Source organism: Dasypus novemcinctus, chromosome 9 (genome assembly GCF_030445035.2).
Source record: "Dasypus novemcinctus isolate mDasNov1 chromosome 9, mDasNov1.1.hap2, whole genome shotgun sequence".
NCBI classification, from domain to species: Eukaryota; Metazoa; Chordata; class Mammalia; order Cingulata; family Dasypodidae; genus Dasypus; species Dasypus novemcinctus.
This window is the reverse complement of record NC_080681.1, coordinates 112,886,492-112,913,925: the sequence shown is the minus strand read 5'-3', so window position 1 is coordinate 112,913,925 and position 27,434 is coordinate 112,886,492. Positions and strand designations below refer to the sequence as shown.

The following is a 27,434-nucleotide window of genomic DNA, read 5'->3' as shown; positions in this document are numbered from 1 at the left end:
CTGGGGCCTCCTCTGCCATTGTATTCCTCTGCCCTCTCCACACACCTGAGAGGTTCTGGTCAACTCATTCAGGCCAAGGTTTAAATAGCTGGTCATGGCTCAGTGAGATGCAGATATGGTCTCTGTGTTAATGGTGGAATTTCAGAGGGTGTGCAGGGAGAGTCTTTGCCTTGTGGCCCCCAAACCAGTTATTTAGAAGAAATAGCAAAGGAGGTCCCATGTCTAGAATTTGCTATTCTTCATCTGCTTTCCCATGTCTTTCCCCAAATCTCTTTTATCCCTCTTCTACAAAAAAGTCACTGTCACAAATGCAGAATAAAGAAATAATCATTTTATCGTGCTTCAGACTATGTCATGGGGAGGTCACAATGGCAAGGAGCTTAGTATAAAAAGTGGATGATGGGAGCAGCAGAGAAGGGGTAGCAGCATCCAGAGCTGAGGCTTGTCCAGCTCTAGGCCTCAGAGGGAAGGGATCACCATTGCCTTGGGTCAAGACTAGTGGAGGGGGCTTTGGGCAGGACCCTCTGGCAAGTTTCCAGGCCCCTGTGGGACCAAAAGTTGAGTGCTATGGCTGAGGCCTATGTCAGTTCCTCCTGCCCTTTATTTGGGGGCAGTTTAGAGCTTGGCATTTCCACTGAAGCTCCATTTTCTTGGAGCTGTGGATCCCTTTTGGCCTTTGGGTGATAGTGGTGGTAGGGCTGGGCCCGGCAGAGGTTCCCACAATCTGGTCTGATTAACGTAGGCCGTGACCCTTCAGAACCCGGGAAGATCAGCCTCGAGGAGCCTCCAGGCAGGCAGAAGGGTGAAGCCTGTGAGTGGCACGGATGCCTTTCACTTCTAGCTGAGGCGCAGTGCCCATCACACCAGCATCCTGCTGGGATCGATTGTTCCGTCACTCTGGGGACAGGACTTGGGGATAGAGGAGAGTGGCTCAGCCCTATTCTCTGGAGGGAAAGGAAGGCCCCACTGCTTCCTTTGGGTCTGGCTTCTGCCAGTGAAGGATTGTATTTACCCTGGCACTGAGCAGACAGCTGATCTGAGCCCACCAGAGGAGCAGAGGGCCCAGGTGGGCAGCTGCAGGGACAACTCAGGTGGCTGTGGCTCAGCTTTCATGCACATCTGAACTGTCTGCTTCAAGATTCTACCCACATTAAGCTCCAGCATCTCACTTGGTTTTGGTCTCCTCCTTGGATGGACATTGAGCAGAGCGCTTGGCTGGGGTTCAAGGGTATTGGCCCTCTCTTCATTAGAAGTGAACAGCAGAAGGCACCAAACACAAGGCCTAGAACAATTTCTCCAGGCTGGCATGTGTATTCTGAATCTGGGACTTTGAACTCAGACATTGAACCCTGGAGCCAAGAGCTTGGGGTCTGAGAACCCGAAACCAGGAGTCCAGAGCCCTGATGTCAGGTAGCTTGGAGACTGGGCAGGGGCTGAGCAAGAGCCTCCCTGCCAGCATGTTCCTCTGGTGAGTGGGAAGTGGTTGGGTCAGGGTCTGGGCCTTGCCCTGCTGGTGGTTGGGCAGGTGCACAGGTCAGGCCCAGGCTGCTGGTGCTGCCTCTCGGGTACTCCACTTTGGTACTTGTGGGACCTGGGACCTCAGAGCCTGGGAGGTCCTGAGGGCAGGGACGGGGAGGGTGCTCAGCTGCTGAGACCTCACTTCCTCCACCTTCCCGGTGGTCACCTCATCCCTTAGAGCCCATCTTGCCCTCGGGAAGCACGCAGGCTCCCGCTCAGCCTGTGGTCTGTGGCTCCTGCTGCTTCCCTACCCCTTTCCTCCAGCCAGAGCCCATTTCCAGGCTCAGACCAGGGACATCTGCAGTTTCTTGTCTTTGGGTTGAGGAGCCAAAGGAGGAGGCTTGGCTGGAGGACTCTTCTGGGCTCTGCCTTTCCATTTAGTTCGACATGTGACCTGGGTAATCCTTGCCCTCTCGATGGAAAATGGGCATAAGAATCTTGGTCCTAGGGCTGCTGTGATCAAGTGAGATGCCCAATCCGGGGTCTAGAACATAGTATTTGCTCAATAAGTTTTGTTAAGTGAGTGAAGTAATGGTTGGGGGTGGGCTTTTCCTTTTCCACATCCTTTGTTCTCCAAGTGTACATTCTTATTGTGTGAGACTTTCTTGCTAATAGAGGAGCAGCACTGTGAGGAGGTGCCTTGGATGGGGAGGGGACATCATTGCAAAGGCCCAGCTGGGATCTCCGATCCAGGGCAGCAGCCTCTGCTCCTGCCTGGGAGGGCCTGGAGGGGGGCGTGAGGGGTTTCCCCTTTGAGGGGAGAGGCTGGGCTGGGGTGGGCTGTAGTCTTCCCCTCTGCTCTTCCTGCTCCACGTGGAAGGCCCCACAGAGATAGAACCTCCAGCTGCCCACGTGAGGGCTGAAATTAACCCCTTGGCCCTTGACCTGGTAGCTGCTCATTCCCTTTCAAGGGGCTAGAGAGACAAGCCTGTCAGGCTCAAGCTGCCAGCATTATTGAATGTGTGGGAGTAGAGAGTTGTGAGTTCTTCTTTTCAGGGAGTTGCAGCTTCTGTCACGATGGCACCAATTTTCCCCGCCACCGGGCTACCTCCTTCCCCTAGATGGCAGGGTCAGTAGCCATGGGGCTCTAACACCTTCGTTACCCACCTTAAGTCTGAAGTAGAAAAAGCAGGGACAGGTAACAACTGAGTGGTCAGTAGTGGCCACCTGTGGACAGCCAGAGGCATGAGCAAGGTCCCTTTGGTCAGTGGCAGCCACAGAGGCCCAGGCTTTGGGGAGGCCCTGGTTGGTGCCCTTGGGGTCTCCTGCCTGGTTTTGGCAATAAATAATATGAGGACCCAAAAACCAAACCAAAACAAAAAATACAACCAGTATCTTTTGGGGTGGGTGGTGGGGGACTGTTTAAATTATCGGTCTTCCCCGGGCCGCTAAGTGGTTGCTGGGCACATGGCTGGCAGGCAGTCACCGACACGTGTGTAACTCAACGAGCCGCTGGCACTGCCGGCACTTGACGAAGCAGCACCAGTGGAATTTGCAGCTGCAGCGTTCAGCCAGCTCTACCTGTGCAGTGTGGAAGCCACGGCCACAGCACAACAGCTCGCAGCCATCAATGGCCTTGGACGTCTTGTTGCATGTGCGGCCCCTCGTGCCCAGCACGCCGCTGCGCATGTCCTGCTCGCAGAAGTCTGGGCTGGGCTCCAGGTATACCAGGTCCTCATCTGTATGTGGCTTGAACTGTGCGTTGCGTGGCACCAGCGCCTTGGAGGAGCCCACTCGGCGTGGCTCCACCTCAGTGGCACCGTCAAACTTCTCCTTCAGCGTGTGGCCCACCTGGCGGAAGGGTGGCACGGCTCGCCAGCACGTCTTTACCTCGCAGGAGCCCGACACCCCGTGGCACTTGCACTCCACCCGCATGTGTGTCAGGATAGCCTGTGGGGAGGGGTGGGAGAGGGGCCATCAGGAAATGTCAATGGAGGCCGGGGCGGGGCCCTTGGGGGGACAGATGGTAGGGGCAAGCCAGCAGAGTCGAAGGGCGATTTGCTGTCCTACTCCTCTGTATAAAGCACCTACTATATGCCAAGCTGGGCCAGCAGGAAGTGTTAAGGATGAATGAATATTGTCCCTGCCTGAGGGACACCTGGAGTTAATGGAGAAGAGAGACTTTAGAGGGCAGTGTCCTGTGAAACAGTGAGTGACAGGTGATGTGGGTAAGAACACTGCTGCACCCAGTCTTCCCTGGAACTGAGGACAGTAGGTCCTGAGAAGGCAGATGACATCCTAGTTAAGCACATGATCTCCGTGTTGACACAGAAGGGGTCACATCCTGGCTCTGCTGCTGTGGGTTGCATGTGTGGAAAGGTGGATACACATGCACGCATGTGCACCTACATGTGGGGTGGGGGTCTGGGGGCCACGTGCTGTGCTGAGGGCCACTTAAACACTGCTCTAACACCTGCCCGCCTGTCTGCTTCACCCCCTGTCCCGTCCACACCCCATAGCCTGTGGCCTCCTTGCCACCAGGGTCTGGGACCTGGTCACGCGTCCCATTACCCTGCTCGGCACAGGTTTTCCGAGTGGTCGTGGGTGGGCGAGGGGGTCTCCCTGCCCATACCCGCCCATACCCCCGTGGTGGTGGTGGTGGTGGTGGGCAGGGAGAGCCATGCTACCTTCCTGCCGGCCTCGTTGTTGTGGAGGTTCATGAGGGCCCGACTGGATGAGGCGCCTTTGCTTCTCTCGCGCACGTCCACAAACGACTGTGAGAAGGCTACGCCGTAGGCGATGTTGTCGGAGCATCCTGACCACTGGAAGCCTGGGCTCGGGGGTAGAAAGGCTCGCGGGTTAGTGAGGGCCGGGGCCCCAGAGGCCTGCCCTCCCGCCCCGGCCACCGCCTGCACTCACCCTGTGGGCTGACTCCTTGTACTGTTCGGTCACAGCCACACTTCTCCAGCTCCCCGCTGCTGCACGCCCGTGTCACTGCGAAGGCCACGCCTGCCGAAGAGATGGCATACACGAAGGCCGCCTCTCGCGTCCCTGTGGGGAGGCAGAGGGCAGGGCTGGGTCCCAGTGCTCCTCCCAGCACCCTCCTTGTGGGGGGCGAGGGGTATGTGAGGCCTCCTGCATGGTGCAAGCCGGTCTCGTGGGCCGGGCACGGTGCCGGCACTGGTCTTTGTCCTGCCGGGAGCTGGATATACACGTCTTCTCCACCAGGCCTCACTGCGGGCTGTGTAGGCACAGGTCATTTAAGCCTCACAGCTGCCCCAGGAGGTGAGCACTGTTTTTACCCCCTTTTTCTGGAAAGGTTAGGCAGCTTGTCCAAGGTCACAGTGTGTAGTTGAGCCAGCAGACGTTCTGGCTTCAGAGCCTGTGCCCTTCGCTCCTGTGGAACACTGCTCACAGCCTCTCCAGAAGCTGAGAAGGAAGACAGCAGGCTTGGCGGGTGGTGGGAATCGACTTACCCGAGACTGCAGGGCTTTGAAGTAGCAGAGCTGGACTATAAACCAGGCCTGGCTTCCTCTAAAGCAGGGGTACCTAACCTTTTTTTTTTGGTTCCATGGGCCCCTTTGCCAGTCAGAGAAACCCACGAACCCCTCCTCAGAATGTCACAGCAGATAGTTCCATGACACTCAACATTGGAGGTCAGAGAAAGTAAAGATAATGTAAGTTGATTTTTTTTTTCATTTCAAGCTCGTGGACCCCCTAAAATCTTTCCATGGACTCCCTGGTTAAGAATTCCTGCTCTAAAGCCTGTTCTTTTTCTCTGTACCCCAGCTGGCCCCACTGGGCTGAGGGGGTCTGCCGCTCCCAGCCTTTCCTTCTGAAGCTGGGCCCATTTTGGAAACTGTCTTAGGTGTCCTAATAATGTTGAGTCAATCACAACAGCAGCTGTACCACTAGCACAACTGCTGAGTGTCGGAAAACTGTTAGCAGAGCCCTCTACCACCAGAGTGCTCTACCAGCCCCAGTTTACAGATGAGGAAACCAAGATTGGGAGGTGGTAGTCAGGACTCAAACACAGGCCTGTCCACCTCGGCTGCCTGTTCCTTTCCTTCCACCCCATGGCTTCTCATTCTATTTAGGTGCCTGAATGAGTGTTTTTATCTTCTAGGAAATGCCTGCGTAGAACCAAGCCTCAAGGGTGTGTGCGCGTGTGCGTGCCCATGTGTGCACAGGGCACGTGCGCATTACTGAGTGGCTGACTGGGTGTGTGACCAGTTGAGCCCTTCTCCTCTCTTAGGCCCTGTGAGGGCCTCTGTGTACCTGTGACTGTCCTTCTGTCTCTCGCTGGAGTGTCTGTGTCCGCAGGAGTGGAGGGGGCAGGTTTGGGCCTGTGGTTAGCAATTACCTCTGCGGCACCCAGACCTGTGCTCTCGGCTGCCCCGGGGAGCAGCCACCGTGGTCAGATGGAAACAATCACCTCCTCTGTGTCCGCGCCTGTGGCTAGAGGCAGCAGAAGCTGAGACTGGGGTGGGAAGCAGCTCTGCCCCGGACTCAGGACGCCCTGTTCTTGGTCTGGGCTTCGAGCTGGGGGTGCTGCCCACCATGACTCTCCATTACCCACTCTGTCCTGGCCTGGCCACTCTGGGTCAGCACTGGGGGGCTTGGCTGGAGCAGTGGAGCCCTGACAGCCTGAGACCGAATCTTCTCCAAGTGAATCGAGGTTAATAGCAGGATCATGTTGGTTGGTTTTGTGCTGTGGCCGCCCAAAGAGAGACGACTTCAGTTTCTGGTATTTCTGGTATTTCCAGGCTTGAACTAGCACAAATCTTTGCCCCAAAGACCAAGGGGGAAGGGAAATAGAATTGGGAGATAGGGCGGATGGGACCCAGTGGGGAGGCCCAGCTCTTGGCCTTGCATGGTTCTGCCTCCGCTGCTTGGCTCTCAGCAGCCCCAGGTCCACCCCCGGCTCAGGGCTGACCTCCTCCTTGGAGCACTGGTAGCCAGTGGGTGCAGGGCTCCCTGTGAGGTTGCTTAGGGAGCCCTCCGCTTCACTCCCTAAACCAACACCCATCCGCTGGACTTCAGCTTCCCCTTGCTTTGACCTCAAAGACTCCTTGGTCAAGGACACAGTGGCCACTCAGTTTGGAGTGACTGGGCCTGAGGAAAAGATTCTGGAAGGAAGAAAATAAAAAGAGCTAAAGCTTATAGAAAATTTAGTATATGCTGGGCATTGTCTAAGCACTTTACAAATATTAGTTTATATTCTCTTCATAACAACCTTATGAAGCAGATACTTTTAACCCTCATTTTACATTTGAGGAAATCGAGGCAATGAGTAGTTAAGCAACTTGTCCAGCAATACCCAGCTAGAAGGTGGTAGAGTCAGGATTTGAACTCAGTCTGGCTCCAGAGCTTTCAACCTCAACATTGTCCTGCCTCATGGAGGCCCTGTCCTCCCTGGGAATGCACATGCAACTGCTTTTTTTTTTTTTAAAGATTTATTTTTTATTTCTCGCCTCCCCCCAGTTGTCTGCTCTCTGTGTCCATTCACTGTGTGTTCTTCTGTGACTACTTCCATCCTTATCAGCAGCACCAGGAATCTGTGTTTCTTTTTGTTGTGTCATCTTTTTGGGTCAGTTCTCTTTGTGTGTGGCGCCATTCCTGGGCAGGCTGTACTTTCTTTCACACTGGGTGGCTCTCCTTACGGGGTGCGCTCCTTGCTCGTGGGGCTCCCTATGCGGGAGACACCCCTGTATGGCAGGGCACTCCTTGTGCGCATCAGCACTGCACATGGGCCAGCTCCACACGGGTCAAGGAGGCCCGGGGTTTGAACCATGGACTTCCCGTGTGGTAGGCGGATGCCCTAACCACTGGGCCAAGTCTGCTTCCTGCAATTGCTTTCTTATCACCTCCCACGTACAAAGTTGAGAGGGCTTCCTTAGGTCTACCTTAAATCCCACATGCTGTAGGGCAAGCCCAGTTCCTTTGTGGGCTCTTTACTGGGGTATGGTGAGCAGTTGGCCTCTGTGTCCAGCTCTGGAAGCTCCAGAAGGCCTGGAGAATGTGGCCAGGCCACCTTACCCCTAGAGCTGATGAGGTGGCTCCTCCAGCCGTCTCTGTTTGGGCCTGCGTTCCAGTTCTTTGACTCTGGTGCTGTGGCCCCTCCCAGCTCTTCACCCCTGCCTCGAGTCTGGGTGCCCAGACTGAGGCCTTGCTTGCTAATGGAGGACCCTGGCAGGGCTTGCTCTCCTCAGAGGCTGCTCAGACACGGAAAGAGGATTATGATGTGCCTGGGAGTGTAGCAGTGAGGAGTTCTGTACTGAGGTGGCAGATGACTCCTCCTGGAGCCAGGCCAGAGTAAAGCAGAACTCTCAGGTGCTGGCAACCACCCTGGGACCTTTTTTTCCTCTTAAGCCATTTTCCCCATCCTATACCCAACTCCTTGCTTCCTGCTATTTGCTCTTCCTGGAGCACCTCCTTTTCCTGGCTCCACAAGCCCAAATCTGTGTGTCCTCTGGGCCCCCTTCAATGCCATCTTTTTCAAGGTGCTGCCTGTGGCTGTGAACTCAGAGTTGTCCTGTTGATCCAACAATAGCTACTCTTTCTGGGGGCCTACCCTGTGCCAGGGCCTTTCCAGGCATTGTCTAAGGCTCACGACAACCTATAACCAATTCCAGCTCTACTCTGTAGAGGAAGAAAGTGAGACTCGGGTTTGCCTGGGGTCCCTCAGCTGGTAAGTGGCCAAGCAGGAACTGGAACCCAGGCCCTGATCTCTGGCCCAGGATCTTCTGGGCATGTTGACTATGATGTCTCTTCCTGATGTTGGAAGGAAGGACATTTGAGCAGGAAGGAATGTTTGGGGGAGAATGGACTGAGACTGAATTGAGCTTGCAAGAAAGCCATGGGCACACTGATCTCCTAGGCACCAGTGCAGGGGTCTGGTGGGAGTGAGGCAATGGCCATAACTTGGGCTGCTTCTAAAGCAGACCCAGCTGGAGTCCTTCGGAAGTGAGGCATGACAGGCATTGGTCTCAGAGAAAGACCTTATCTCCCATCTTCTCCCCATCCATACCCCCAGCCTGCCTTTCCAATTTCTGTTGCTTTCCTCTTATTTGCAAAAGTTCCCCTTTTCTTGAAACCACCTCCAGAAAGCCTCTTTGGAGTTCAGAGGCAGTAAAGTACAGAGGAAAGTGTAAAGGCTCTGGAACCAGACCATGCTCTACTAGACTCTTACCAGCAGCATGAACTTCCTCTCCGAGCCTCATTTTCCCCACTCTACCAGGGAGACAGTGATGCTGCCCTGGCAGGCCAGACAGACCCTAGCACTTCTCCCACATCTTCTCCCACCTCCACAGACTTCCTGGTACTCCAGGTGCTCTCCCCAGTGTGCCCACCCCATGTGGTCAGCATTGGGCTGCAGACTCTCATCTTCTAATTGTCATGTCTGGCCTCTGTAGTCAGACTGGAAACTCCTGGGCCAGCCTGTCCCTCATACTTCTCCCCTGGCTCCCCAGCACCCAGGACAGGTTGGGCATGGAGCAGGTTGTTCACAGGTACATGCCCAGAGAGTTGGATATCAGGAGAGCGCTTAGGTGCTCAGCTGGGCAGGCCTACGTTCTCATCTAGTGGCTCTGCCACTAGGTACATGATTTCAGGTTTTCTGCTCATAAAATAGGGCTAGTAATAGTACTTACATTATCAGTTGGTTATGAAGATTGAATGAGATAAAACAGTTCTTGGCACTTAATAGACACCTGATACATAGCAGCTACTGGGATTGTAGGGTGGTAATGCCATTTCATTCATTTGCTAACTAGTATCAGCTGGGCCTTCACCCTTTGAGTGTTATTGAGTTGACTATGTGTTTGTCAATGGGCTAGAAGCTTCCTTAGAGCAGTTTCTTCCTTGCTTGCTTGCTTGCTCCCTAACCAAATATTTATTGATCACAATGGAGAGAGAACACAGGTTTTAGTCAAACCCAGGACTGAAAAGCACTGACTTCGTAAATTCAGTCTGGTGTATTCTAGGTTGGTGTTAGGGCTGTGGGAGAGTGGATGGAGTTGGGGCTCTGCAGACAGGTCTCCCAACTGTAGCAGTCAGAGCCTGGAGGGACCTTAGAGCTCTCTCGGGACAAACACTTGATCAAGGTCACAGAGGGAGATAGCGATAGAGGCAGGAGGAGGCCCAGTGCTGTCTGCCGATGGAGGACAGCAGGAGATGCTATCACCTTCCTGCTTCTCTCCCTTGCTCAGGCTAGCCTACTCTGACCCCAGCACACCTTGCTCACTCTGATCCTTGAACCTTGGCCAGGCTTGAGGGTGTCCTCTCCCACCCTCAAACCCTTTCATTCATTCAGCACATATGTACTGATTACCTACTATGTGTACTCTTCTAGGCACTGGGGTCAAGCAGTGACTAAACCACACAAGGGCCATCCCTCACCTGGTCCTTAGCGCCTGCCACCTCCCCTTTCCCAGCTGCTCTCGATGCCACCTCCACCTAGTTTCTGGTAGTGTTTCACATGATTTAGCCCTAAATTACACATTGTCCTCATCATTCACCATTACATCTCAGTCCGTCTTGCCTCCATAGGCCAGGAGCAGGAGTGGCCTCTGCTGGTTGGGAGTGGAGGGAGCATGGCGTTGGAGACTGAGACCTGGGGAGTGCTGTAAGAAGACCTGCCCCCCCCAGGGAGCCCTGCAACAGTAAACTAGCCCCTCACAGGCATTATCTCTATCTTCACCGGAATCCTAGACTTGCCCCCATTTTACAGAGAGGGCAATACTGAGGCTTAGAGAGGGGATGAACCTTGCCCAAGATCTCACAGCCAAGATCTGGGTGTGTGACCACCCTCGGCTTGCTGAGCCTCCTTTCCCAGATGTCATAAGGGAAGAGAGCTGTGAGGATGAGCTGATGCAAGACAGCACATAGTAGGCCCTTGATAAATGGGGGCTCCTTTACTTCTAAGCCTGGCCCAGATCCTTGCGAGGGATCTGTTAGCTCTGTCCTCTTTTATGGTCTGAGGCCAAGACCCCATTCAGGCAACTCGTGCATGTGGGCTCTGGCAAACCCCCCAACCCCAAGAGCTGGGGGATGCGAGAGGAGCCCACCAGCTGGCTGTTGCTGCTGATGACAGTGATGCAGCCGAGGGTGATGACAGAGGCTGGAGATGACTGACAGCTCTTCTGGGGTCGGGGTCTTCTCAGTGCTTCACAAGCATTATGTCACTGGAGCTTCATGGCAGCCCTGCGAGGTAAGCACTAGCACTGGCACCATCAACAGGTCAGGACACTGAGGCTGGGAGGAGTGAAGTCACTTGCCCAAGGTCATGTTCGCCCATGCTCCCCCTCCATCTGCCTCCTCAACCCCTGGGTTTTCTGAAAGCCAGTGCTTTGCCCTCATGCCTTAGGTTGGATGAGTCTCCTTCCTTTTGTTTAGTGGAGACAAGTTAAGAGTTTTCTATGAGGAATTTTCCCAGGGAAGAAAACCAAAACTACCAAAGTGGGGAGATGGATGAATGGGTAGAGCTCAGACTCCTCCTCCAAATGCAACTGATATCTGCCCGCGGTGAGTGGCCTGGCCTCAGGGCACCTTGACTGAGCTCTCCAATGGGCCGGGACATTTGATCAAGCCACTCAGACTGGAGCCTGGAGCAGTTCCTCCCAGCCTGGCAGGATCCTCGGTTTCTCTCGTAACTTACTGGGCACCCTCTCCTTGGTTCTTGCCTCCCGGGTAAGGAAGGCGTTTCTCTATGGAGTCCCAACCCTGACTGCGTCCATGAGGCACTGATCTATGTGTCCCCTTCCTTCACCCTTCAAGTTCTTGTCCCTGAGCTGCTTCCTACCAACAGATGACAGCCATTCACTGTCTCCCCCCATGCTAGGCCCTGCCCTGTGGTGGACATGGGCCTGGGCCTGGCACTGGCTGGGGAGACCTCACCCTTGCCTTCAAAGAGCTCAAAGCTTAGTGATGGTGGCAGTGGGGAGACAGGCATCACAGTTCACAAGGTGCAATAAGACAGTGAGCACACAAATGGTTTAGACAGAAATGTGCATATATATCAACACATGAGTGAGAAGGATAAGGCAAATGGGCTAAAATTAAACAGTTGATGAATCTGGGTAAAGGGACTATGGGAATTTCTTGTATTAGTTTTGCAACTTTTCCATAAGTTTGAAATTATATCAAAACAAAAAGGTACCAGAAAAAGACCAAAACCAAAACAAAGCAGAAAAAACAAACCCAGCAAGGATTTAGAGCCCAAAGGAAGAATCAGCCACCTGCCTGCAGGGAAGGCTTGTGGAGGAGAGAACTGCTGAGCTGGTACAGAAGAGGGGTGGGTATTCGGGGCAGAGGAAACGACATGTGTAAAACATGGAGGTGGGAAAGGGCCGGGCCTATGAAACGCGGCCGACTTACCCACAATCCCTCCAGCACACACTGAGCACTCACTGTGAGCTCAGGGTCTATTGCTGGAGCCTAGTATCTGGCCTCTTCGACCGGGCAGTCTCGGGCCCTCGGCAGTGGGCGACACCATCCCAGGAGATCCTCCACTCCCAGGCTGTTTGCTGAGCCTCCACTTTTCTAGAGCAGTGATGTTCAGCGATGCCAAGCATGATCAGGCCTCTTTGGCCCCTGCCAGCTCCTGGGAGAATGGCTTCCAAATTTCTATCACAGTTGGTTTCCAGCAACATCCAAATGGTTTGCCACAAGTCCGGCAGCCTTTGCTGTCCAGACCACAGGTGCCAAGACAAAGGCTGGCCGAGGCAACCCCTTCTTGCTGCCGGCGCAAGTCAAAGGGCCCTCTTGACTGTTGATGGCCCAGAAGTGTCGGTTTAATGCTCAGGAGGTAGAACAAGAGGCCGCTGGTTTCCAGCACCTTCCTCGAGGGCAGGAGCTTGACCTGGCTACCTCTCCAGGAGCCTTGCAGTTCCATGGGGACCTTCTGTATGCCCTGTTCCACCTTCCTTTGGCTTAATGCTTTCTCAACTTTCTGGTCTCAGCTGCTGGTCTCCCTCCTTGCGGAAACCTTCCCTGACCACTCCGCCCCTGGCAGGGGAGGTGCCTCCTTTGTGCTCCCACAGGCTCCCTCGCCTCCCCCATCATGGCATTTTCTCATCCTGGAAAAAAACACAGACTCCAGAGCTGTGGCCTGGGCTCAAGTCCTGGCTCTGCCACTTTCTAGCTCTGTACCTTGGGCAAGTTACTTAACCTCTATATGCCTCAGTTTCTTCTTTTGCAAGATGCCTACCTCAAAGGGCTAGAGGAGTTAACATTGTTTAAAGCACTTTAAACAGGGTCTGGTCCACCACAAGGTGCTGCTGCCGTAAGCTCCTCCTCCCTCTGTTGCAGTCATGTACCTGGCCAACTCCCCAGCCTCTGTGAGCCCAAGAGGACAGGAGCTGGGTCCCATTTGCCCTGAGTCTCAGTACGTCCTGTCGAATGTACAAAGGAATGAGAAGGGCTCGGGTTAAGGGCACAGAGCTGGGGGTTTCCTCCTAGGAATCTGTGGGGGCCTCTGCCTCTTCCTCATGGAAGGAGGAAGGTAGGCCCTCCAATTCACGCTCCCTGAGGCCAGGACTGAAGGCACTGCCCACGGTAAAGTGCCGCGCAAGCGCACCGCGGCCGCCTCCCCCTCTGACGCTGCCCCCCACCCCATCACCTCATCTTCCCCAGCACCTCCAACCACTCGGCGTGCTTTATGCCTCCCTCGGAGCGGTGTGCGGTTTTCACTTGAGAAATGACTTAGATGAGTCCAGCCACTCCTGAGCAGGCTGCTCCTCACCCAACGAAATGGTGGTCTCTGCTGGCGGCCCCTGGCACTGCAGGCCCCCCAGAGTCCCCAGTGTGCCGAACCCTCACCTTGAGTCACCACCTTGCCGAAGACTGGCAGGGAGTCGAGCGTGGAGCAGTTCCAGCGCCGGTTCCGGAACTGGTACTGGCATTCTTCGATGGCGAGCTGGGCGCCGCGGCGCACAGAGTCCATCACCTCCAGGTTCCGCTTGCACATCTGCACCTGCCTCTGGATCAGGCCCTTGAGCTTCTCACACGTTTCTTCCTCCGAGATGCTCCCCACCGACGACAGCTTGGCCAGGTACCTGGGGAGAAGACAGGCGGGAGGTGGCTGCGGATGCGGGGGCCGACCCCACAGCCCCGCCCCCTCCCCTTCCCATTCCGGGGCGAGGCCCATGTCCCAGCCCCGGTTCCTGGGAACCCGCTTATCCTAGCGATTGGTCCTGGCTGCCGCCTCCTCTTAGGTGCAGGGACAGGTCCATCTGCTAGGCTTTCTGGGGCCAGAAGCGGGGGAGTGCTGGGTTCCCCCAGAAGGCTCCCGCTTCGCATCAACCAAAGCCACAGCCCTGGGAAGGAAGCTGACAAGCCCCCCACCCCAACTCGGGGCGCCCTCCCTGCCCCGGGCGGCCTCTGTGCCAGCGTCTGACCCCTGGCATTATCTCAGCTCTGGTGCATGGGCTCAACCTCTTCATGTAAGGGTGTCCTCTAGCTGGGGGGCTGGAGCCCCTACTTGCCCAGGCAGGGACCCCAGTGACCCAGGCCACCCTCTGGCCACAAGGCCAAGATCCTCACTGCCTGGCACACCCCATGAGCACTTGACACAGACCCACGTCATTGCTGCAGCACGTGGATGTGGGCGATGAGGGTGTGGAGGGCCGGGGGACTGGGGGCTGGACGGGATGTGCGGGAGGGAGGGGGCTTTCAAAAACAATTTTGCCCTGCAATCCCCTCAGCCCGTTGATCTTTACAGGATGGGGACAAGGAGGCTTGCCCCACTCACAGGCTTAGTGTGAGGACCACAGGGTGGGAATTGAGGGGAAGGTGCTCCCTGACCAGTTGCGTGGGGCAGGGTGTGGCTTCGGTGGAGGCAGGAGTCAGCATTTCTGCTTCTGGAGCACCTGCTCCGTGCTGTGCACTGTGGCAGGCTCGTCCTGTGGTATCCTCACCACAAAGCCGCTAGGTAAGAATTATTCTGCCCATTTTACGGATTCCAAAATGAAGGCTAAGAAGGTGACATGCCCCAGGTGACTGAGCCTCAAACCCCCTCAAACCTCTGGGCCTCCCTCGTGCCTATACTCCTAAGCTCTGCCTTGTCTGGCGAGGGACACTGTCATAGGGCAAGGGGGCCTGGAGCAAGACTGCAAAAATGCTCCTTGGGGTGGGGACTGAGCTGAGGAAAGGCCTGTGGGGAAGAAGTAGCCCCCTCTCAAGGGAAGGGGCTTCCATAATGAATGGCTCAAGGGCACCCGGCTCAGAAGGGCAGACCTGGACTGGACCCCAAGGCAGGTGCTCTGAGCTCTGCCCCTTAGCCTCCCACCCTTCACCTGGCCAGGGCCAAGTGCACACAGCAGGTACACGGGTAGAGTGGCACCCCCTAAGTCTCCTTTCCTTTCCCGGCCTCCTTTTCATCGGTTCCGTGGGAAGATGCATCTGCTCTCTCTCAGGGCAGGCTGCTGGGGCTGCCTTCCAGGTCTTTGGAGGCACGGCAGAGTATGCTTAAGGCATGCTCCCCGGGAGGGGTCTGGTGTGAGCCCCTCATTTTACAGGTGAGCACACTGAGGCCCAGAGAGGGAAAGTGGGGGAGCTCAGGCCACAGATACACAGGCCGGGGGTGGACAAAAGAGCATGAGTGCCCTGCTGCCCCAGACTCTGCAAAAGACCAAGCCCCCCCGGGAGGTTGTCCAGGATAAGGTGTCTCCCACGGGGGCACCCTTCTGGGAGGACACTGTTGCATCCAATCAGGGAAGCTGCACACACATTTTTTTTTTTTTGACCTATGAAGGGGAGGTGGGGCTGGGGTTCTAGTTCTGTCCTGCAGATCTGTGTGGCTTTCTGGGACTCAGTTTTCCCATCAGTAACGTGAGGAGGGAATGGTTCACCTATGTCAAGGAACTGTTGCCAGAAGCCCATGGGATCCTGTGTGTAAGAGAAGTTTGATCTGGGAGCAGAGGCAATAAGGCAGGAACTTGACATTTGTTTGCTAAATGAAGAAATGAATGAATGGTGACCAAATGGAAAAGTACCCAGAAAGTGTTATTAAAATATGGGAAACTTTAATGACAATGAAATTAAAATAGCTAACTTTTATGGAACTTCATCAGAACTGAGGCAAATCATTTGCTTACATTATTGCATTTAATACCCTCTGCAAGCCAATGAAGCCTCACCTTATAGAGGAGGAAACCGAGGCACACATAGGTTAAGGAACCTGCCTCACGTGCAAGGTCACATGAGGCAGAGCCAGGATTTGAACCTGGTTTTATCTGACATCATAGCCTTTGATGGAGACAATATTCTTTTATGTTGCTCAAGAACTAGAACTGGAACTGGTGGGAAGAAGCTGCTGGGAGCCAGGACTGGCCTGGCCGAGAGGCAGTTGGTGGGCTGCCTTGGGGCTTGCTGAGCTCTCCATCTCTGGAGGCATGCAAGCAGTCCTGGACTGGACCGGGGTGATGGTTCTCAAATCTGGCCGTGCATCAGCAACATTTATGGGTCTGTTGGAAATGCAGACGCCTGGACTCCGTGCCAGGCGGGGCTTGGGGGGCACCTGGGTTTTTAATGCCCTCCCAGGTGTGGTCGGTCATGCAGCCAGGCCTGCCCTGGCCTGGAGAGCAGTTGGGGAGCTCATGGTAACCACTGCCCAGCTGGAGGGAGATTCAATTCTGGGGCACTATTATCCGCCTCATCGCTGCGTCGCCCCCTGGCTGTGGGGCCTGCGATCTGGCTTTCCTTATCTGTCGAGGGCCATAAGGTTCCTATCCCAGAGGGCTGCTGTGAGGAACGACGGGGATTTGACGTGGGCCAAGCATCGTTCGCAGGAGGACATACGGTCAGTGCCGGGGGACTCTGAAGTCCTCCCCCTTCCCTGGCAGCACATGGGAGGTGGGTGGTCTCAGGCAAGACAGTGCAACCTCTTTCACTCCCGCTGCATTCCTTGTCTCCCGGGAGCCTCCCTGTCCACTCTACCAAGGTCGTCCTCAGAGGATGCTCTCTGAGGGGAGGCACGGCAGGAAGACGGCGGAGAGGCAGGGGTGGGTGCATCTGGAAGGGGAGGCACTGCCCGACTCCTCAGCCCTGTCTAGGGGCACCCCTTCCTCGGCCAGCTGCGGGAAGAGGGCTCCTTTGGAGCTAGTCCCACCTGTTGTTCTTGGCCTGCAGGGGGCGCCAAGAGCCCAGCAACTGGCCATGGGCCAGGTCCACGTCTAGGCCACCGGCGTCCCTGAGTCACGGGACAAGGAGTCGGGTCTAAAGTTGGATCCTAACCTGCTCAGCCTCAGACTTGCCTGCTCGGACGAGCTTGGGGCCCCGCATCCCCTCTGTGACATGGGGCACAGAGAGCTGGCCAGTTCCCTCTTGGCCTCTGCTCCCTCCTGGTCCAGCTAAGGGGGCCAGGTTGGCTCCACTGGGCCCTGGACTCTGGAGATGGGGGTGTTCAAAGACAGGGGTTCTTCTGGCGGGGGAGGGGGGGAAGGCTGGGGAGGCTTGGCTCAGGCACAGACCCACTGCGTGACCTTGGGCAAGTCCCAGCCCTACTCAGGGCTGCAGTCCCCTGGGGGTGCAATGGACTAGCGGCTCTGCACGGCCTTCCTGGCTGTTAGGCTGGGAGGGGGGAGTCCAAACCTCGAGGCTGATGGAGGGAGCCCGAGCCATTGAGCAAGGAGTGAGATGGGCCAATCAGCTGCCCCCTCCTCCCCCTAGGCTCAGACCTCGGCGAGGGAGACTGGCTGAAAGGGCAGGAGCAGGGATGCAGGGGTGAGCTGCTGGGCAGCCGTGGCAGTGAATCACTGGGACGGCTTCCAGGAAGAAGCCGAGGAACGTCTTCAGCTGAGGAGTGTCCCTGCCCCCACTCCTGACACCAGTGCCCACCACCCCCAGCCCCTGCCTTCATCTGGCACAACTGCTGTCCCCTTCCATGCCACCCGAGGCACGGCCCCACCCCCACCCTGCTCTCCCAGATCTATGGGTTTGCCGGTGAAGGGCTGGTGCCACAGCTGGGCGTGGAGTCAGGGGTGGAGAGGGTTAGGATCCAGGCATGGCAGGCCTTGCCCACACACTGCTTCTGCTAGTTTGTTCTGGAATCGGGTTAGGGTGCTAGGCCTTGTTTTACTGATGCCCATGCGGAGGACTAGGGAGGTGAAGTGGTTTGCCTGAGGGAAACGGCCAAGTGGGATGCAAACCCAGCTCTGCCTCTTCTCAACTCTCCAGCCACTGGTCCCTGCCTGTGGCTTCAGGGTCTGTCCCCAGGCCACCCAGCGCCTGGCACAGGGGCCGCCGTCGGTGCTCAGTAGGGCCTTGCTGCCTGTCTGGGGGGCTTCGCCCTGATCTGGCCCCCTGTGCTCACTCCTGGCAGAGGACTCAGGGTTGGGAAGAGCAGGGCGCGAGCAATGAAAACGGGGCTGCGTCCGGGGGCCCCCATCTGCCCCTTGCCTCCCGGTCTGCCAAGGGCATGGAGAGCCTGAGCGCTAGTCCCACCTGGTCCTGGGGACCCAGGAACCCCCTCCCTGGGCCCCAGGGTGGCTCAACCTTTCCCCCAGAGACACATGCACCACTCGCTGGCCCTGGAGCTGTGTCGGTCTCAAATATCGACTGCACAAGCCGTTTCTGGGGGAGACAGAGAGGCCGGCCACGATGGGAGCTGGCTGCCGCCGGGCCGAGCCTGTGGAGGTCTCGGCCACTGCTGCTGCTTCTCCCATCCTGGCTGCAATGCCCCCATTTAGGCTCCTTCCTGCCACTGCCGACTCTGGGTGTAGCAATTTGCCACCTGCTGCCCAGGCCACCCAGGACTATAGCCGTGGCCATGCCATTGATCGGGTTACCCCACCGGCCCAGGCTGCCCTGCAGCCGCTGCCAGCCAGCTCGCACCCTGATCTTCTCAAACGGAAGCTGCAGGTCCTTCGGCTCCTCCCAGGAGGCCCTCCCCACGCCCGGCCCGTGCCTTCAGCCTGCAAGGCTTGAGGGCCCTGGCCCTGCCAGGGAGATCAGATCCTCTCGGCCACCTGCTGTTTTCACTAGAAACTAAAATTAGCTGGGCTTGTCCCAAGCTTTTCCAGGTTTGCTTGCTTTAAAATTTATATATATAAATTCCTAGAGGAAAATCTGCTCCTCTCCAACTTCTCCCCTCCTCTTGCTGTGAACGTCCAGCAGAGAGGGGATGGGAAATAGCTGGAACGTTTGGGAGGACAAGCAGATCTGCCGTGGGTCCTGGCCCCGTGCTGTCCAGGTGGGGGCTGGGACACCGGCCCAGTCCTCTCCGCCCCCTCCCGTTGGCCTCCCTGCCTGCCTGGGCCACATTTAGAGCCTCCTCAGGAGCAGCCGTGATGGCCATACCAGGGTGGAAGAGGCCAGGCAGGCGAGAGGTGGAGCCGGATGGAAACGAGCGCCCACTGGACACACAGCTGCCTTGGGAGATGTGGGCTGGGGTGAAAGCAAAAGTGACCACAGACTCTGATAACCAGTGTGTGTGTGTGTGTGTGTGTGTGTGTGTGTGTGTGTGTGTGACCTGGTTCCCTGACATCCTTACTGCACCTGCGGTCTCCCGACTCCTTTTCAGAACTTTGAACGTTTCTATTGCCATGGTCTTAGTATCCTTTTGCCCTTTCACCCGGGGCCCCCAGCCCCTAGCCCCTTGCCCCTCAATGTGGCAGGTGGCATGGTGCACTGGATAAGGGCACGCCCTGTGGAGCTGACAGATGGGACCAGGATCCCATCTCTGCTATGCGTTGGCTATGCACCGGGGGCCTCAGGTGAATGTGCATAAAGCACTTCACACGGTAGGTGCTCTCCTGTCAGCAACATCGCTATATCATCGTCATCATTAAGATGTTCACCATCATCATCACCATCATCACCACCTCCATCCCAAAGCCGCCCCCACAGTCCCTGGAGGACCCTGCAGGACCCCCTTCTGCTGTCACCTTGCTTATCTTTTGCCTGCCTCTGCCAGCTCTTAGACATGTGCTCCCAACTTGTTTTCAGCTGAGCTCACCTGCGGGCTGGGACGCACCCCCAGTGGGAACAGTAGATCACTTTGGCCCTGATTCGCAGCTGCAGAGTTTTGACAAACTCCCCTGCAGAGTTAGAGAATATGCTTCCAAGTGACTCTGACCCATTAGTCGGCCCCTCCAAGGTCTGGGGGTGTGAGCGATGGGGTGGAGGGGGCTGCTCTTAGGAGGCTAGGAGCTGCGGACACCGAGGTGAGAAGAGCAGGGGCAACGGGCCCCAGGAATGGTTCAGGTGCTCTGAGGACACTTGGGAACGGTGGAAATATGCCGGGAAGGGTGGGAGCTTACGTTCCCGTGGCACCTGTGCTATTCACACAACTGTCTCATTTCTCTATATGGCCTTACTGCAACAATGCAGGACTGGCCAGGTGGGTTCCATCTCACAGCTGAGGAAACTGAGGCTCAGAGAGGTAGAGGTCTGTGTTCAAGGCCATGCAGTTGATCAGGGCTGGGCAGGATTTGGAAATAGGTCACTGTGACTCGCAAGCCTGGGGGCTGGCTGATCAGGACCCGGCTTCAAAGATGGGCCAGGGTGCCTGAGGGCATGCTAGTTTGACGGTCAGTGGACAGTGACTTGATGGAGGTGGCCTGATCCTTCCAGCCACAATTCTTTCTGGTGGCCCATGGACTTGGTGAACCACAGAGGCTTCTGGGCTGCTTTCAGGATTGAGGGGTGCTGGGGAGGGCGCTGTGGCTGCTGGATAGTGTCTGGGCCTGGGGTCTCTATAGCTGTTGGGTCCATGGAAGGTCCCTGCCACTGGCCTGCAGGTCCTTGAGGGGCAGCCAGTGAGGAGGGGCTGGCTTTGGAGACACTCGGGGTTTGCCGGGTGGTGGGTGTTGCCTCTGTCCCCCTTCTCCCTAGTCTTAACACAGCCCTAGGGTTTTCAATGTCCAGGTCAAGTTCTCTTTGCCACAGGTGCATTTCCCCAGGGGAGGGAAATGGCGGCCTCCTCTGGAGCTCAAGCTCTTGCTTCATACCTTAGTCTCCAGTTTCCCCTTCCTGTCCCCCGAGATCCCCTGCTCCCTCTTCTCCCCATCCCTGGAGGCCTCAGCACGCCAATTGTCTTTTTCTTGGCATCCCAGTTGCCATGGCTTCCAGCACCTTGGTGCCCCAGGTCCCTAGATTGCACTCCCGAGGGTTCTAGGCCCCCGTTCCTGTTTGGGAGGCTCCCCTATTTCCCGTCTCACTGTATTTGCTCCCAAGGAGCCAAAAGCAGCCACTGACACCTGGGCCTGGCTGGCCCCAGAGCTGTGCCAGAAGGTAAGAATTTCCTTCTCTCCCCGGGACAGGTGTGGTGTAGGGGTGAGGGGTGTCCAATTTAGGGCCCATCCTAGGCTCGCCTTACCTCCTAATTTGCCAGCAGAGTTCCACCCGATGCCTCACCCAAGCGTTCCTCTCATGCCCCTGGTACCCTTGAACCGTAGCTCAACTGAGGGAGCCCTGGGGGTGGGGAGCGAGGCCGGGTGGTGCAGTCTGGCTGAGCTGTCCAGATCCAGGGCTGGCTTCCTGCAGGGAGGCTCATGCTTAGGTGTCCCAGGCTTCCAGCAAGTTCCTCTACCTTGGTGGAATCCTTCTAGAGGCCCAATCCTGAGGATAGCCTGTGGCTGCAACTCCCTGCTCACCTGGGACAGATGAGAAAACCTTGATTCCTCCCTAGTTCCAGAAGCTCATCACAGCAGAGAATGCCTGGCTAGGGGTATGGGGCTGCAGAACGGCTTCATCTGCTACAGCAACAGCTCTGGAAAGGCTGTCAGACCTGGGGTCAAGTTCCAGCTCTGCAGCTAAAATGCTGCTGATGGGAAGTGCCTAGCAACAGGAGGTCTTGGTGAGTCAGGGCTTGTCATGTGCCTGGCTCAGTGTCCCCTTCTGTCCAGGGAGGGGGTTGAAGCTGATAATCCCCGTGACCCCCTCTAGTGCTAATATGCATCATTCCAGCCTCTAAGTCTGGGGTGTCAGGACGGCTGGCCATCCCCAGTCAAGAGCGAACACTCTGCTATCGCCAGCCCTTGAGGAAGAGTTTCTGGCCCCCAGTCCTGGGATTACAGGACTTGGGAACAGAGTGTAAAATGGGGTCCCAGCAGGGCAGAGGCCCCTCTGGTCCTCTTGCAATTAATTCCCTTCTGCGTCCAATGGACCTCTCCAAAGAGACATCCGAGTTGCCAGGAGGCTACCAGCCGCCCCGCAGACACACCCCTCCCTCCTTCTACCCTCACCCTTCCTTCTCTCTTCTCAGACCAGGTCCTTTCCACTGTGGGGGCTCTGACTTGGCCAGGGAATGTTTAAAACATAGTTTGGTTTCAAATTTTCCAGAAGATGGGGGTGGGGGTGGGAGTGGAGAGGGCTTCGGATGGGGAAGGGGAGAGCTGGTGGGGTCACGGCAGGGAGCGCGCCTTCTGCCGAGTTTGGCCGAATCACAGAAGATGCAGTTCAGGACTCGGAGATAAAACCTGGCAGCCCCGGTGGAAATCTGGAGAGCAACCACGGGGTCGCAGGTTCACCTTCCAGCTGGGCCGGCTGAGTGCACGAGCAGCTCTTGCAAGCTTTTGTGGAGCGGAGGGGCGAGCGGAGGGGCGAGCGGAGGGGCCGACGGCCGGCAGCTGTCCTTCCCCCCGGAGGCTCCCCGGTCCACTCCGGGCCGGGCCGGCTTGGCTCAGCCGAAGCCCTTCTTCCCAGAGGGAGGAACAAGGGGAGGAGGCTGGGTGCAACGCTCACCTTTCCAAGTGCACCCACAGGGCCCGAGGTAAACGAGTTTCAACAGGTTTGGGGAGCACCGTCTTGTCAGAGGCTTGCTGAGTTGCTCAATTGCTAATCCCAGGTTGAGGGAAGAAAGTCAAACCAGAGCAGACAGCTGGGTCGTGGCTGCCGCCTGAGCCGAGCCCTCGGGCAGAACCTGGTCCTGGGGCCCTGGGATGAAGGGGTGAGAAGCCGCTCAGCCTGACACCAAGGGGCCGGCCTGCCTGAGGAGGTGAGGAGTGCAGCCACGCTCCCCGACGGCCGCTGCAGCACGTCATGCTTCGCCTGAGACTCCCACCGGCTGGAGGTTTTGGACGCCGCCCTAGGACCTGACAACAGTGTAAAACCCGCCATAATGCGCAAGCCCTTCTTTCACTCATCCATCATGATGGACTGAGCACCTACTGCATGTCCGATGCGTGCTCGGTGCTGTGTGGCCAGTCAGAGGTGGTATGTCACAGCCTCGGCCCTGGATGTTTAGAACCTTGTAGAAATAAAGAAGCAGCTCTATTGGACTCCATCATATGAAACTTTTATAGGTAGGAGATAAAAACCATGAGGTTTGGACATGGGAGAGCAAGTCAAGTTCAGGTCCTACTTCTGATTTGCAGAATGAACCCGGGAAAGTCACTGTACCTCTGGGTCGCTGAAGAGGTACTGAAAATAATGCAGGATCCCCTCCCCTGAAAGTGGGGAGGGAGGTTACATGGTTCAAATAAAATAATGGGCATAAGAGTGCTTTGTGGGCCATTGATTCATAAATGGGGTACTTTGCCCCCCAGGGGACATTTGACAATGCCTGGAGACATTTTTGGTTGTCACAACTGGGGGTGCTACTGGCATCTAGTGGATGGAGGCCAGGGAGGCCAGACATCCTGCAGGGCACGGGGCAGCCCCTTACACCCAAACACAACGAAGAATATCTCGCCCCAACTTCCCACGGTCAGGAGAAGGGCGAGGGGCAGAGGAGATGTCACTTGGTGGGTACAGGGTGCTTGCAAGGTTTGGGAATTTTTATCAAAAAAGTCAATGGTGTCAGGGTTGTGAAACCCCGGTGCAGCTGTAAAGCGCTGTGGTCAAGTTAGTGATTACTATCCAATGCCCAGAGCCATGGCAGGAGCTCTAAGGAGATGGGATTTCACTATTTAGAGGAGAGGGAAGGGTTTTTTCAGCTGGGGACCTGGAGGGGACGGGCCACACCTTTACCTGTGGTAAAGCATCTGGGCTGGCTGTGTCCCACACCTGGCCCAGCCCTTTGGGCCCAGCGTGCCGGGCTTCCCTCCACCCACGGCCACTCCCGCTGGGCGAGCAGGCACATGGGAGCTTGGCACAAAGACACATATTTGTGGGAATCAGACCCAGTGAGAAGCATGCTGGCCTCCTCTGCTTCCCCCAGTGGCACCGCAGGGAGCTCCCAGCAACAACTTTGGCCAAGCAGGATCTACCCGCAGGCCGGGCCCAGCCTCCCCAGCTCTGTGAGGCTCCTGCGGGGTGCCTGCTTAAATCACAGGGTTCTTCCAGTGCGGCTGGTGTCAGTTCATAGGATCCAGACAGAGCAGGGTGGGCTGAAAGGGGCGTGGGAGCAGCAGCCCCCAGGCCTCTTCTCTCCATCGTCCCTGGAAGCAAGGGCATGGCTCTGCCAACTCACTGCCTGCAACCCTCAGCTCCTAGCAGGGGCCATGGCTACCATCAGGTTGGAGGGGCATGAGCTCATTCTGTCCTTACAGTCACCGCTGCCCCCCAACTCTCAAAGGGTATGTACAGTCTTACAGATGAGGAGCCTGAGGTTCAGAGGTTAAGTGACCTGTCCAAGGCTGCTCAGCTGGCAAGTGGCAGAGTTGGGAGGGAACTCCGGGCTGTCTGCCCCTGAGACCCAGTTCTCAGTCTCTCCACTGGACTGTCTGAGCATGGCAGGACTCCCTCCCCTCGTTGAGGGCCCCAGCTCAGCACACCTTGGCCTTTCCTCAGGTAATCCACAGTAATGAAACCTTAGCTTATCTTTCTCCAGCTCTTCCCAGTACTTGCATTTGGGGTTCAGAAATTCCTGCTGAGGACTGTGGCCCAGATGGGCAAAGAGACCCCCCCAAGGCTATCCAGCACATGGTGGAGACCCAGGTCTCCTGACTCCCAGCACAGCCCTAGGGCTTCTGGGCAGGGGGTGGGGGACAGGACATTCAGAAACATTTCTGAGCCCATGTCGGTGATAGGCCAGCCCCCTTGAGGGCAGAACCCAGGCTGGCAGGATTTGGGGCCTTCTACCGACGGACTGTTTTTATCCATCTATCCCTCCTACAGTGGTGGGAGCTGCCACAGACTGTCAGCTTGCTCTGGGTGCCAGACGCGAGTCTAATCAACAGCTTCCAGCTCTGGGCTTGCCCAGGCCTCGGGCTGTGCAGCCCTCCCAGCTCCAGGCTCCATCCTGCCCAACAGCTGCACGCAGCGGGACACCTGGTCTCCCTGCCGGGCCACCTGCCCTTCTAAGACAACAGACAGCACTGGCTCTTGCAACTGGCCAGCCGACTGGCCCTGGACTGAAGCCTGGCTCCAGGTACTGGGAAGGGAGAGGACACTCGGGCTTGCCCCTTGGTGAGAGCAGCCAGCCATCCTCTTGGAACCAGGCATGGTCACACTTGAAAAGACCGTGCTGGCCACCATGCCTGAATGGACATCTGCTTGCTCAAAGCTTTTCCTTCGAAAGGCAGCTTTTATGTCAGATGGCTCTGCCGTTTCCTAGCTGGGTGACTTTTTGGGCAATTATCTCAATCGTCTCATCTGTAAACTGTTGTCAGGATTTTAGAAAAAGCAGATAATGCAGTGGGAGCTATTATGATGATGATTGTCATGATTCTGCAAGTGCCCTTGTCCCCACCCCCACTCAACTCTCTTTCCTCGGGCAGCTATAGCATGCACGTTGTGTCCCACCCAGTTCATGGGTTTGCTTTTGTCTTGCTTAGACCCCTAGCTCCTTGGAGGCCAGGCTGTGACATGCTTCCCCCCAGAGCTCACCCAGTCCCTGGCCTGGGGATGGAAGTTGATAAATACGAGGCAAGTGTCCCAACCTTGGAATGTGCCCGGAGATCTCTTCTCCATCACAGCGTCTCTGCCGTGGTAGGGTCCTGGGAAGCCCCTTGTTCCTCCTGCCTTGGGCTAAGCCGAGAGGCCCTTGGCTTGCAGCCCAGGGTGGAGCAGAAGTGAGCTGGGTCATCCACAGACCTGTTTCGTGGCAACCTGAACCATCACCTTGCGGAGAACAGGTTTGCCAAGCTCCGTCCTCCCTCCAGGCCGCCCCTCCTCACCCCACCCCCCACGGCGCAGGCACGGGAACCGAGCTGGTGGAATTCCCTGTGGTTTGCGGGACCCAAAGCTGGGGCTGCCTCCCTGGCTGGGGATCCGGGCTTCGGTGTGGCTGAGGAGGGGAGGGGACACTACCCAGTCGCCCAGGCTCGACTTTGGGATGGCAGCTGGGGAGGGGGTGTGGTGTCACGGCCTGGGAGTCAGAATGCCTGTGCACTGGCCTTGGCTCTGAGCTTGGGCAAGGAGCTTCCCCTCTCCAGGCCTCAGTTTCCTCACCTGAGCCCAAGACTAGATGCTCCAGAAGGACTTCCTACTGCCTATGTCGCTATCTTGCCTGGAGGCCTGGGTCACATGCTGGAGCTGCTACTTCTTTCTCTGCCCTCTTTTGCAGCTCTCGTCTCTGGGCAGGTCAGACCCAGCTCTTGCTCCCCTTGACACTCAGCCTTGCTTTGGAGACCCCGGCTCTGAGCCTGTACATTCACAAGTCAGCTCCAGGGACCCCGGGCTTCCCCCAGCCCAAGCCAGCTCTCCTGGGCTCTGCGACCCAGGCCCTGCTCAGGGCGGGGGCGTGCAGGGGCAGCGGGGAGAGGTAGTGGTGCCCTGCTTTCTGTACACTCTGCCACTGCTCCTGAAGTGTTAATCAAATTAAGGCTCCAAGAAAAACAAAAGCCCCGCAGCCTACTTCAGACTGCCTTGTAGTCGTGCGCTCTCGAACAGCTGGGAGAATTCCACATCACCTCGTCCCCGAAGCCCTGGGTGGCTCTGACCCCAACTGAACACGCTCCTTCCAGCCTGCAGGGCCCGGGCAGGCCACAATGACCTCATAGCAACAGCCATTGGACACTCGGGGCAATTTCATGGGAGATATTTGTTCTTTGGTCTTGATGCAGAGAGAATTTTTTCCTTTCCTGCTGTCTCCATGGAAACCCCACTACACTGTTGGCTATCCCCCTTCCCACCTCATGCTTTTCAGATCAATATTGGAGCTTGGCTCCCCACTGGCTGCCCACAGCGGATGGGGGCAGAGCTCTGGGCAGGAGGCACCGGGGCCAGGGTTAAGCCTGGACGCGGGGGACAGTAGCAGAGGGGGGTGAAGGAGTCCAGGGGCCTCTTGCTCACTCACCCCTTAGCGCTTCCTCCGTCAGAGAACCTTCTGCCCCTCCCCAGGGTGCCGCCTGAACACAGGCCACTCAAGAAAAAACAGACGGGTCACCGGCGCTGGTCACCACCCCTCCCTCCTTAGGCGAGCCACAGGGAGGTGGGGGGCTGTTGTCCCCTCTCAGGGCCAGATGGAGTGGCCTCCTGCCCCGGGGAGAACCAAGGCCTGGTCAGCGCCAGTCCCGGCCCCTTCCCTCCTTCTATCCCTGTCCCCAGCCCCCCGAGCAGAAACAGGTCCCTGCACGCCTCCAGCCCAGTCCGCAGCGCGGCGCAGCCCGGAGGGCGCGGGGAGCTCGCGCCCGGACTTCTCGGGATTAACCTGCTATTATGTCCCGGAGCCCTTCCCCGTCCTGGGCTTCCGCGGCGACCTGTCAGCCCCGCCTGCGCCGCGCCCCGCGCCCCGCGCCCGGCTCCCAGCCCCGGCCGCCGCCCCGCACTCGCACCCACCGGGCGCCCCGGCTCGTACTGGGGCGCGGACGTCGCCGCCGCTGCCGCCGCCTCTGGGCTGGGAGTCCGGCCAGGGCACGGGGCTTGACCCAGGGGCTCCGGGCAGCGGCGGCGACAGCGGCGGGAGGAGCGAGCCTCCCGTCCCGCGCCGAGACACCTGCCGGGCGCCCCCGCGCCCGCCGCCCCGCGCCGCCTGGCACCGGCCGCTGCCCCCGGGGCCTGCCCCGCCCCGCCGGGCCCGGCCGGGTCCCAGCCCCACTTACAGCCAGTTGCTCGCGGCGGCCGAGAAGACGGCGAAGACCAGGAGGCGCAGCGAACGCAGGCACGAGCGGGGACTCATGGTGCCGCCGCGGGCGCCCGGCCCGGGCAGC

At 57.3% G+C, this 27,434-nt stretch overlaps 1 protein-coding gene across 1 annotated transcript; it reads right to left on the bottom strand.

Annotated features, from left to right (window-relative positions):
- Nucleotides 1-316: 316 nt before the first annotated feature.
- On the bottom strand, nucleotides 317-27,434 carry WNT4 (Wnt family member 4). The gene is made up of 5 exons (XM_058304157.1): nucleotides 27,327-27,434; nucleotides 13,279-13,514; nucleotides 4,378-4,509; nucleotides 4,146-4,288; nucleotides 317-3,408 (listed from the first exon to the last, which is right to left on the bottom strand). The coding sequence occupies exons 1-5, from the start codon at nucleotides 27,401-27,403 to the stop codon at nucleotides 2,941-2,943; spliced, it is 1,056 nt and encodes a 351-aa protein (XP_058160140.1). The 5' UTR covers nucleotides 27,404-27,434; the 3' UTR covers nucleotides 317-2,940.